This window comes from Perognathus longimembris, chromosome 24 (genome assembly GCF_023159225.1).
Source record: "Perognathus longimembris pacificus isolate PPM17 chromosome 24, ASM2315922v1, whole genome shotgun sequence".
Taxonomy (NCBI): domain Eukaryota; kingdom Metazoa; phylum Chordata; class Mammalia; order Rodentia; family Heteromyidae; genus Perognathus; species Perognathus longimembris.
Genome location: NC_063184.1, coordinates 31,066,472 through 31,078,823, shown reverse-complemented (window position 1 = coordinate 31,078,823; position 12,352 = coordinate 31,066,472). Strand labels below are relative to the sequence as shown.

Genomic DNA, 12,352 nt, shown 5'->3' with positions numbered 1-12,352 from the left:
TAGTGCAGTAATAAAATCCATGACAATACATAAATAGACTGTGGGTGTCAGGAACCATCAGGGATTAGGTAAAACATTTTGACAAGCAACAGAAAGGTGATAAAAACTAAATTATGTAGAAAGAAGGACTGATATTCCAACACAGCAGATCTTCCTCTGGACAGAAGTTCAGAGTTGACCTTGTTTATTCCCTGGTCACCCTGAGCCATGAAGCTGTAAGCGAGGAGGAGGCGTGGATCTGTCCCTCGCCATCCATAGTTGACTGGCAGAGCTTCCCACAGCATCTCCCACCCGGAATGAGCGACTCCCACCCAACGTTGCACACGTATGACAAACGCACAACACTATTCAACAATCATTGCAAACCTAAGATCGTTGGTTGTGTTTTTTTTAAGCAAAGAAAGGTTTTTGTATACAATTCCTAATCCTCTAAAAGATGAAAGCGTCTATGTTACACAAGGATGTCAAGGTTTGCAGAAATCGTTTAGAATGGGTAAACGGTTTTCTGCTTGCTTTTCGGTCTTAGCTCACAATCCTACACAGCCTACCCTTGCTGCGCGAGGACAGGACTCAGTCAGGGATAGAATTTCAGTAAACCTAGGTGGAAAGAGACATCTCCTTTGTTTGGATAAAGAGAAAAGATGCAAGCATTACAATTAGAGAGAACTCCGGGGACTTGGATGTGACAAATCTACATGTGTCACTTCTGCCTAGCTCCTGAAATCTCTCCCCAGATGTGACAGGGTTGGAGCCTTTTGTGCAAACGGCTGACAGGAGCGCTTTTGATTTTATTTTACTCCTAATGCAAAAGTTTAGTATCTTAATGCTGTAGGGAGGTAAGAAAGAGATGAAAGATGTCCGAGATCGTCAAACCCAATGGGGAGATCAGAGGAAGAGAAAGGAGAGGCACGCACACCTGCCCTGTGGAATTTCCCCCGTTGATCACAGGCACCAGTGCCCATCACAGCTTGTGCCCGAGGGCAAGGAGCTCCGGGTGCCTCAGCTTCAGGGTGGGGCCTGAAACTACTGGGGAGAGCTGCCTAACTGTGCAAAGAGAATCTGGAGAGGGAAATCCACAGCACACAGATGGATCGGCCCGCAATTGCTCTGACAGCTGAGCTCACGTCCAGATGCGTACCACTTGCTCCAGATGAGGACCCAGCGGGAAAGCTGCATGCTGGGATTTCCGCCTCCCCCTGTGTCTCCGTAATGGGCCCAGCCCAGCACTGGGTCCCATAGAAACTCCAGGGAAAGACACCAAAGCACTCCACCCTCCCAAGCCTTCTGCGAATGCCCACTCTGCAGCTGAAAGAAGATGGGGAGGAAGGCAAAAATATCTGAATTCAACTGACTATTTACTCCAATGACACTGAGATTGTACATCGTCTATGAGTCACTAGGCAATCCTGAGCGTACTGAAATGGCCTGGGCTACTGCTTACAATCACTACCTCCTAGAAAATCATGTGATAACACTTCCCAACCGAAGACTCCAGCGTGTCTGAGGTTGCTGAATTAAGGGTACCAACTAAACTTTCTGCCTATAAAATGGAATTAGAGAATGTTCTGGGAAGACTACATGGCCTTACTTCTAAAAAGTTCTACATAAGAAGAGTAGATAGATTAAGAGAGCTATTTGGTTGTGAGGAGTCTAGACGGGTTGGCATTTGTTGTGATAGAGAAAGGGTAAGAGGTATCCTTTAAATTGAAAATCACTCACTAGTTTTTTGTGACCAAACAATGTAATAGTCAATTATTCCATCTATAAAAGACTTTAGAGCCGGATTGGTAAATTAATAGACAGACGAACCATAGTGGATTAATAAGTAAAATTACTGTCTAGAGAATTAACCTATTCTTTAATACTGACACAAAAACTATACCTTGATTTTGCTATGAAGGAAAAAAAATCGATTTTATAGACCATAGCTATGACCTAATGTGGTAGTTTCTTTCTTCTTAGCAGGGAGCTTAACTCTATTCACACTCTCTCTACCTGTTCCCACCCTACAGCAGAATGTAACCTAAGTCACGCTTTCAGCTGCACTATTTCTACATGTGACATATCCCCACATATACAGATCCATTTTACAAGCTGAATTGGTGTTTAGTTATACAATATGTTGGCCAGCATACCACGGCTCCATTCTGCCAAAAATACAAGGTAATTTTGTCTCGAAAGTTTAGGAAATAACGTGCAAAATGTCCATTATGTCAAGGTACGTCTCTAAATAATGAAACGCAAGTGGTATGATTCAAAAGATTGCAAAAAAAGTGAATATACATGTGTAACTTTCTAAGAAATACTCAGTTTCGGAGTGAGTTATTCCATAGGTATGGATTCCCTATGTGCTGATTGAAACAAAACACAGACCACAAAGACTCAGAAAACCATGGTATCTGAGCATTGTTACTCCCTATAAGCAATGCCGTTGAGCAGTGATTCACATAGCATTTGGGTTGAATGAGGTTTTATAAGTAGAGGAGATTTAAGATGGTGGATAAAGCAAACGTTTTGTGCGATGTTATATCCACAGGTTTTGTGATCTGTACCCGATCTTAGAAGCAAACCTCCTCAGACAGAAGGACAGCGGTATTTAACTGGGAATATGATATTCGTTTAATTCTTAAATTTCCTTGGCATTTGTTCTTAGGAAATCTTTAAGTAACCTGAACATAGAATGGTTCTGTGTTTTGTGTCTCAAGTGATACTTCAAAAAATACTACAGTATTTCTTTTCTAGGTGACATGACTTTTACAGAACGGTCTTCAAACCCTCTACAGATTTCCACAAGCCTGCTTTGTTCATACATATTTGGTGTATGGGTGGCAGATCAATGGTTTGTGGACAGTGTGAATCAGGAATCGATTGCAAGCGTATGAGCACACAGACGCAGAATCCACTGTTCAGATCTGCAGTGGAGCCTGGAGGCGTGATCAGTCAGTGCTCAGAGGTTACTACTGTGAAGATCCATCGCATGTCCTAAAAAAAACCAGTATTGATAGAAACCATGCCATTGGTAGGAACTGAGTCGGTTTTGCTTGAGAAGAGAGAAGTTTTAGCTGATGTTGATGACCATTTCTAATTATAATATTATTAACCCACGGTATTTTTCCACTGGCACTGGGATTAATGTCCCAGCCTGAGCACCAGAACAGGTGCAGAAGTTCACTCGAGGTCAAGAGGTACGTGCTGACCATGTTACTTTAGCACTTGATCTCTTGGTTCACATAACCAAGACCCCAGTCCACACTCCTCTCCTGAAGATGTATAATAAGGAAATTATTGTAAATGTTTTCTGTAACTGATATACTTACAGTCAGGAGGCATCTTTTCCATAAATATCGTATAATATTCTTTTAAAAGCTCAAAGTTTTCCTGATTAATGCTTTCTTGCAAAGAGACATCGCCAAACCTAAAAGCAGGAAGAAGATAAGAAAAAGAAAAAAAGAAAAGAAAGTAGTTGTGTGTTAGACGTTATGAAGAAAAAGTAAGGCATTCTATCTTTCCTTGTGAAGTAACTGGCAAGCATTTCCTAAGGAAGAGGCTCATTATTGTAGACAGTATTGCATAAGGGTGATTTCAAACGTATCTGATTTGATGGATTGCTTTTGATGACACCGAAACAGCCTTACGTCATCAAATGTGGATTTAGATGAAAGACCAGATGGAAAACAATGTTCCTTTTGTATATGTATGATTGATATGCGGCTAGTGGTAGTTTGCTTAACCTAGCCTATCCTCTGCAGAGGACATCCCCTCTCATCCTTCAGTCCTCCTCCCTCCTCTTCCTTAGAAGAGTCCAGAAGGTGGGAAGTAGAGAGAGCTCCGTACAGGGCACGGTCTCGGCGGCTCCCATCACCTGGGCAGCCTTCTGGAGACCAGTTCACCTTGGCTGACATTTCCTTCTATCCCTTAAGGCCAATGGCTGCGGACTAGGGCTTTCCTATGTGTTCTCTGAGATCATTCTTGGCCTTCCATCTCTCTGAACTTGTCTTCTCTATGTGAATTTCTGTTTCAAACTTAAGACTCTCTCTCTCTCTCTCTCTCTCTCTCTCTCTATGTTCCATACGTAAGGTAGTGAGCACATTTCTCATCAAATTTGTTAACCCCCCTCATTTTTCTTTACTACTATAATATATATGCAACTTCTCTCCTAAAGCCTTCTAAATGCCCAAGTACTTTGCCTCCCGCCTCCCTCCTTTCCAATCCATCCTTTATAAAATGCTCAGATCATTAACTCATTCAGCAAATATTTATTGAATATCACTCAGGCAATGCACCGTGCAATGAATAAAATGTTGGAAATTAGTCTCACAGACTTTTCATCACGTCAGCTCACTGCACTTGGGCTCCCATCCTTTCCCTGTAAAGGCAAAGGCCTGCTTTGGCCTCCAAAGCATCACAAAGGCTCCGTATGGACGTGAGGAAACAGAGGTCCGCCCTTCTCCCTGACCAGTAGTACTGTAGCACCTTTGAGACTTTCAGGAACTGAATAAAAAGACTGACTAGTCAGAGGACTCTCCTCTGACTGGAACCTCTTGTCTGCCTTGATTATTTCCTATTCCTCCTTCAGGTTAGCCTCTTCTGTCAGACCTTCTCCAGGAGTTGGGTCTTCTCCTACTTTCTTTCCTGCTCGCTTCCTGTTTCTTCACTATGTTTGACTATGGAATGAGCCAGGCACAATGCAGTGATGGTTGGCTTGAACTCTCTCCAGTAGAATTTACACGACACAAATCATGTTCCACACTCTTGTTCTGACTGTGTCCCAGAGCTTACAGGAGCAGCTCAGCTCCTGCCTCCCTAATGGTCAAAGTCCACTTGGAAAGAAGTAGTATAGTTCCTGGAAGAAATCTACAAGACGGCTTCTCTAAGACTCTGAAAATATACCTCCTAGTGTTTCCAGACTCTATAAGCAACCGATGTGATTTTCCACACCAGTGCTTTGCACTGAGACTTGTCTTCTCACAAAATCCACACTCAGAAGCCCAGCCCCCAGTGTGGCCGTGTTCAGTGATGTCCTTGGGATAATTACAACACCAAATATTATAACTGGATTCATGGGATATACCCAACACGCAGACAGACACGCAGACATTGCCGGGGGAAGACCAACATTGTGAGTCAGAAAGGAAATGAGGATCCCAGAAGAGAAAGGAAGTGATTTTCCTCCAGTCTGTAGCTAACGTCAGAGCACTGCACACACTGGCTTTCGCGCAGCAGTGCTTTCCCTGCGTGGCAACTTTTGTCATTTTTGTCTTCTTTCGAAGACTTGTGTGTATTACACGAGGGGAAAAGAAGATTTTTAACTTGTAAGGGGAGACAGAAGGAAGGAACATTTTTTTTTCCTTTTGTACCTTAGCCCTTCTTCCCCCCCCCTTCCCTTCCCTTCCCTTCCCTCCCCTCCCCTCCCCTCCCCTCCCCTCTCCTCCCTTCCTCTCTCCTTCCCTCCCTCTCTTCTTTCTTTTACTATGGCTGTCCCTCTTCCACTAGAGGTTGCACCAGTACCATGAACTTGGCAAGTACTCTATCACTTCGAGCTTTGCCTCCAGACCCTTGTGTTTTAATCTGTTTTTCAGATAGAGTTGCCCATTGCTTTCTGGGGCTCCTAGCTTCAGAACTGGACCCTCCTGCCAACCTCCCACGCAACTGGGATAACAGGCATGCATGATCATGCCCAGATTACTGACATAGGGTCTCACTAATACTTTTTCCTCGACAGATGGCTAGCCATAATCCTCTCATCCCTTTCTCCTACATAGCTGGGATTATATGTGTGGGCAACACACTCAGCCCAAGAACTATTTCTTAAGTAAGATGACTGATAAAGGAAACAGTTACCATGTTATGAATGATAGAAATTCTCACTATGTGTAAATTAATGATTTTGGGAAATGTGAACTAACCCTTATAAAGTCTCAATAGAAGAGTTCCACATCTCTGTCAAGGCCAAACTCACAGGCCTTACTTTATAAACGAAAACCACACACTCTCTGTGTTCTAAGGTACCTTTTAGGTGACTGGTTCTGTTCTGTTTTTTTTTTTTCCTGAATTCAAGAATGTCATTCCTCGTGATAAATCAATAACTGGAATCAGCTTATTGCTACTGAAAGCGTTTCATTATCAAAGAGAACTTTTTGTAAAAGGCATTGATTAAGATTAGATTTCTGATTTATGTGTATTATGGAAAAAGAGACAAATAGTTTCCACACAGTTTGAAATTCAACGTGGAGCACAAAGCTTTATCATCTGCTTTAACTGGAAATTGAGAATGATTAAAATCAGTGTGGCTCAGGAAATATCTTTTGAGTAAGAGGGAGAGAAAAGAAATAGTTTGAAAATAATAGATGACAAGAGGCATTACGAGGATCATTGAATTCAGGAGGGCTATAATTATAGTAGAATATTAGTAAGAAAAAGAGATTAGTAAAAATCTAAAATGTACTTAGCAAGCAATAGCCAGGCGTATGCTGGGCAATGTAAAACTATTTCCTATGGGGAAGGAGACATAGAAACATGACTGGTAGACAAGAAAGCATTTTATCAAACTCTCCGAAATGTGCCTGTAATAACTTGGTTCTCTACAGACCTTTACAATCATGTTCTATGAACTTTAACTAGTATAAAGTTTTCTACCATCCCTACCTGAAAACCACGCAAGATGAAGGCCTAAATTCTCTGCTTTAAACAGTGTTCAGATAAGGAATCATGCATTGTATACAATTGTTTATTGTTGGGATGAGCAAGTCTTCTAAAAATACATAATAAAACGATGTCACAGCAGCTATCAAAGTAGGCTATTCTAGGCACACAGATTTTCTTTTTGTTTGGCAGTATTGTGGGTTGGACTTAGGGTCTTGTGATAATTAGGCAAGTATTCTACTACTTGAGTCATGATTCAGTCCTTTTGGCATACACACACACACACACACACACACACACACACACACACACACATATAATTTTAAGGTAAGATCTAGTACTTTTGTCCAGACTGGCCTCAAACCTTCAACCCTCCTATCTTCAACCTCATGGTGGCATTTACAGGTGTGCTTCACTATTTCTGGCAACTCTAAAAAAATCTAACATAACATTTTAAACAACTAGCTAAGATTAAAAGATTAACGTGTGTGTGTGTGTGTGTGTGTGTGTGTGTGTGTGTGTGTGTGTAATTCTAAAGACTGGCATACACAGAGGTCTGTATTTTTGACATATTTAAGTTTTTGATTTGGGACAGAAATCCTCCCTTGTGAATATTTTGCCTTCATGTCAAATTGCCTTGGTTCTGATAAAAAGGGAAACTGTTCCCTGTAAGTCCACATGAAATGGATGTGCAGACACACGGGATTTCTCCATACCCTAAAAGCAAAAGAGGCCACTGGGTGCCAAGCTGAACACCTGCTACCCGAAGCTTACCTCTCGGCAAGGGTTTGCTGCTCATTGATCCCCACGTTGAAAAGGACGGGATGCACGCGAAGCAGCTGCCCTTCCCTGATCTGGTGCGGAAGCGACTCAAACATGGTCGCAGGGAGCTTGACCTCCACCACGTAGTGCTCCCTGGGGGAGAGAAGGACAGCGGGAAGCAGGTCACACACTTCAATTGCCTTGGGCTCTTTCAGCTTGCGCGAAACAACAAAAAAATGGATATAACAGTAGCTTGAGTTTAGCTTTGATATGCTTACTTTCTATTGTTCAGTCACCCAAGAAACACTTGCGTTCCATTAGTAAGTTGCATGGCACTATACATATGTGTGTATAGTATATATATATATATATATTTATATATAGTACATGTATATTTGTTAAATACATAGTATATAGTGTATATAATATATATACATAGGACATATACATAGCATATAACATAGGCAATACATATGCATACATATATGTAGTTTATGGCTTATATATAGTATATATACATAGAATTTATATAATATATAATGTATAATGGAATTTTATTCAGTCATCAAGAAGAATGAAACAATGTCATTTGTAGGAAAATGGATGGATCTATAACAAAACATACAGAGAAAAGTAAGCTAGGCCCAGAAAGATAAAGGGTTTATAGCTTCTCTCATATATAGGCCAGAAACCCCAAGTATAATATCCTTGCTAAACATGCACAGCATCTTATATGCACATGCATGACAAAGCTGGCGAAGGTATGTTTATGGAGTGAAACTCTGTGGGGTAATAAGCCTTTTGAACAATTAACAGAGAGTTTCATGAATAAATATCAGAAAGCTGAAGTGCATTTTGAATGGGGAGGGAGGTTGGGAGGGAGGCGGGTAGATGATTGGAAAAAGGATCAGGTACAAATGCAGATTGGCTACTCAGACAGACGCACATGGGAAAAAGGAAGTGGGAAACTTCATGTGACTGACGGGGAAGGGGGAGGGGGTGGGAGAATAATGGAAGGGTGACACTGATCAAGAAACACTGGGCACATAAACAGGCATGTTAAATTGTAACTCCTCTGTGTAACTCTGCATAGATTTATTTTTAGGCTTTGAAAATTTGAAAAGAATTCATTAGCTCAACTTGCAAATATTTGGTTCTAAAGTTTTTACAATTGTAGCTCTTACATTGAGACCTGGGTTAATTTTTGCAAATGGTTTAAAGGGTCAAAATTCTGAGTTTTGTATATAGATATAGACATAGATAGAGATAGATAACAAATGCTACTGTATATTTTGAAATCTGTATTTTCTGTTAAACTGCATAGGCACCTTGGGGTAAAATTATCAGTAAAGGTAACAGTTTATTTCTGGCCTTTAAATTCTGTCCTCCAGTGTTCAGTATATGTGTATGTCACTTAATTATAAGTAAACAAGGAAGCTAAGTCCTCCAACTTTGTACTCATTGTAAAGCTTGGAGGGGATGGTTCGTTTCATTTACATTAAAAAAAAATTAGATGTAACCCAACAATTTCTGCAAAATGAAAAAGCAAAGGTGACTAAGATTTAAATAGCAATTACATAATCTCTAGATACGGTGGTCGCGAATTCGCATCTACATATTGATTCTTCCAACCTATGAACAATAGACTATCCATCTATTTACTGGATCAGATTAATTTTTTGTCAGCAATATTTTATGTGTTCTGTGTCTAATGCTTAACCCAATTTTCAAAATCATTCCTCTTTATTCTTACTGATGCTGTCATGAATGCAACTGTTATCTAAGTCCCCGCTGTTTCTGACAGTTTTTAGGAGTGTTCTCCGGCTTGGATCAATGGGCTTTGCCCATTCACATTAAACAGCACATTAAAACCATGATGGCTGTGTGGGGGTGCGGAGAGCGCCCTCCATCGCGAGCATGGGGCACACTGCCACTGCTGCCCAGCGGGCTGAGCTTCCATATGACTGGCTAAATTTGTTGTATGCATTCGATTTAGCTCCTGAGTCCCAAGGTGGTTGATTCAGATTTTCCCAGATACAATATTGCTTTGTGGAGAGTGGATTTGCCAAGTCTCCTATTCCACTATTCTAGGAAACCTATTTCATCTGTACGACAATTTTTGGATTTAGCTGAAGCTTAAAGGAGTTTCCCCAGACAAAACAACCAGGGCTTGGCTTGCACCAGAGGACCTCAAAAGTCCCCTAATATATGGTAAGAAAACTGTCACTATAGGCTCTTATTTTTTAATAATAAATTTCAGTGTAATATACAGAATTGTGCTGTTTTTCAGGTGAACAGTATTATTCCTTTTTCTTCCAATGACTAGCAAAGGAATCATTAATTTCCAGGTGACACATTTAATTTCATGAGGGTATATAATAAATTCATCTTTTGTTGAACCATGTGGCTGCAGCCATCCTGTATAAAATTTAAGGCAACCGTTATCTGTTAACTACAATCAGGAAGACAAGTTCACACTGAATCATTTTTTGAACTTCATTTCTCCATCTTTCTCCAGCGTGCAAAGTGCTACAGCTCCTTGTATGTTCTCCTGCTTTCACTAAGAACTGAGGATGTTTCAGAATCTTAAACCCCTTCATTTGACCCTTAAATGTGCTAACACCACAATGGCCAAAGGTTGGAGATCTTCTGATTGAACTCAACAACTTAGTACAGGATATATTCTATCAGAGGTCTCCTTGATACTCGATCATTCTTCTCTTTTTAAACTTACTTCTTGTATTATCTTTAAGTAGTTGTACAAAGGAGTTGCCATTTAACAACACAGTTTATGAATACCATGTGTCTTGATCAATACCCTCCCTTTCTCCATTCTTACCCATCCTCCCCTCCACTCCCTTACTCTTCTTAATTTTGTAGGGCATACATGGAGTTCTTGACATTATTTTTGGTAGTTTGCCCATCCTATACTGACATTCGAGGCTATTTATTTAAAACCTTTCTCGGAAATCTCACAGTCTTAAGAGTGAATTGTCAAAAATAATTAAGAAAAATGGTGGCGTTCAGCCTAATATAGGAATATATCTTTCCTAAAATGTTGCTGCTTTTAACTGAGTTTAATTTAAAGTCATCTCAAGAATTATGAAGCTATTAACTGAACGATTCCCGCAAAAGGAAAACATCCAGAGCTTCAGACCAGACAGTAATAAAGAGAAAAATGATCTTTTCACACAAGCTAGTCTTTTTTTGTCCTTTGTCTTCACATTCTTTTTTTTTAAAGTTTTTTATTATTATTTTAAGTAGTTGTCCAAAAGAGTTGCCATTTAACACAGCAGTTCATGAATACAATGGTACCTTGGACAAATCATTCTTTCAAATTTTGCAGGAAACTTCTAGAAGGTTTACAAGACCTTCTCTTTCCTATCACCTATATCTGTTTCCTACCAAAATAAGTCCCACCACCAAATCTGAGTTGTCTGGAGCTCCTTCGCTGCGAGCAGATGCAACATGTCTAGGAACTCTGGGTTTCTAGGAAAGGAGTCTCACTCACCGTCTTCCCGTTATAACTGGCAAGACATCCGTGGAGTGGCCTTCGACGATCTTAAACGCAACCTTCCTCAGATCGGAAACGCCAACCGCCATGTCTTCCAGCATTCCGATCTCATCACCTAAGCCGGAGGGAAAGTGCCTCATTGTACAGATTATGAAAAGACACCGCCACTAGCGAGCGAGCACAGCTCCCTGCTGGAAGCTGTTCCAGCATTTCAGCGAGCGAGTCTCTAAACGCGGTAGTCCACTGGACTCACTCGCCCTCACAGGCTGGGGTTCTTCATCAGAGGCTTGTCTCTGCAAGTCCAGGCACCCTTTGAGAGAAGAATCTACACTTTTTCTCGGATGCTGGAGAGAGATTTTTAACCCCTTTGTAAAACAAAACACACATGCAGACATCTTTGTATCAGTAACAGAGACGTCTTTGCAGAAGGAGGCCTTTGTTAACAAGAGACACAATGACCACTGAGATCATTCTAGATTTGCGTCCTTATCACAGATCACTCAAGCAAGAGAATGAGGGAATGAAGGAAGTATCTAGATCAGCCCAGCTCAAAAGTGACATGTATAATTTTCAGATTTTTGTAGTAGTCCTACCTTGAAGACAGTACAATGATAAAGGTAAGGCTAAGTTTAGTAACATGCAGAACCCAATGAATTCAAAATGCTGCTTCAGATGTAAATTAAGATAAACTCAATAATAAACACTATAAAATTCTTCTTCTAAGTCTTAGAAATCAGGTGTGCCATGTCTCGAACTTACCGATTTGGACTAGACATATTTCTATCATACCACATACACCCAAAGCTCCTGCATTGAACAGGGCCATTGTGGACATTATTGTGTCGAGACTTTAAAATCCATTCCCTGAAACCATGTTGGCGAAGCGCTCTTTATATATTTAATCCAAAGCCAGATGGTTGCTATGAAATGGTGCATAATTTCATTTTCATAACCGAATACAAGGCACAAGCAAGTTACAAGGTGAGAGAGTGCAAAACTCTGTGGCACAATGGTAAACGCCTCATTCTGATGCTTTTCTGGAGAGCACAGTTGTCTCAGGGACGTGGCGTGAAGATGCCGCGAAGCGATACTCACTGTACGTGCTCAGAAGCCCTTCGTACTGCACGACCAGCCCCACTGTGGAAAGCTGCTGCAGGAAGTCAGGGTCGTGCCAACAGGTGTATAATTTGATGATAAAGCCACAAACTAATCCAGCAAGCTACATGGAACACACAGGAAAGAAAGCAAACAAAAAGAAAAATCACCGATGAAACTGACTGGGATAATACATGTGAATTTGTGGGCTCAACTTCTGAGTTACTCATAGACCTTTGAGACATCCCCAACTCCACTAAAAATAATCTCAGAGGTGCGTCACAAAGCCATTGTAGCTTGTACAGGCGGACTCAAGAAAGCGGATATTCTTTCATCTAG

At 40.9% G+C, this 12,352-nt stretch overlaps 1 protein-coding gene across 8 annotated transcripts in view; it reads right to left on the bottom strand.

Annotated features, from left to right (window-relative positions):
- Inpp4b (inositol polyphosphate-4-phosphatase type II B) overlaps positions 1-12,352 on the bottom strand; it is a 305,059-nt gene that overhangs the window by 41,763 nt on the left and 250,944 nt on the right. For 7 of the 8 annotated variants that reach the window (XM_048333627.1, XM_048333628.1, XM_048333629.1 and 4 more), the window contains 4 exons: positions 12,014-12,137; positions 10,916-11,033; positions 7,417-7,557; positions 3,318-3,415 (listed from right to left, as the gene is read on the bottom strand). In XM_048333627.1, coding sequence (XP_048189584.1) covers positions 3,318-3,415; positions 7,417-7,557; positions 10,916-11,033; positions 12,014-12,137 — 481 coding nt within the window. Of the gene's footprint in view, positions 1-3,317; positions 3,416-7,014; positions 7,134-7,385; positions 7,558-10,915; positions 11,034-12,013; positions 12,138-12,352 lie in introns of those variants that run through there. The other variant, XM_048333632.1, reaches the window with a different exon arrangement.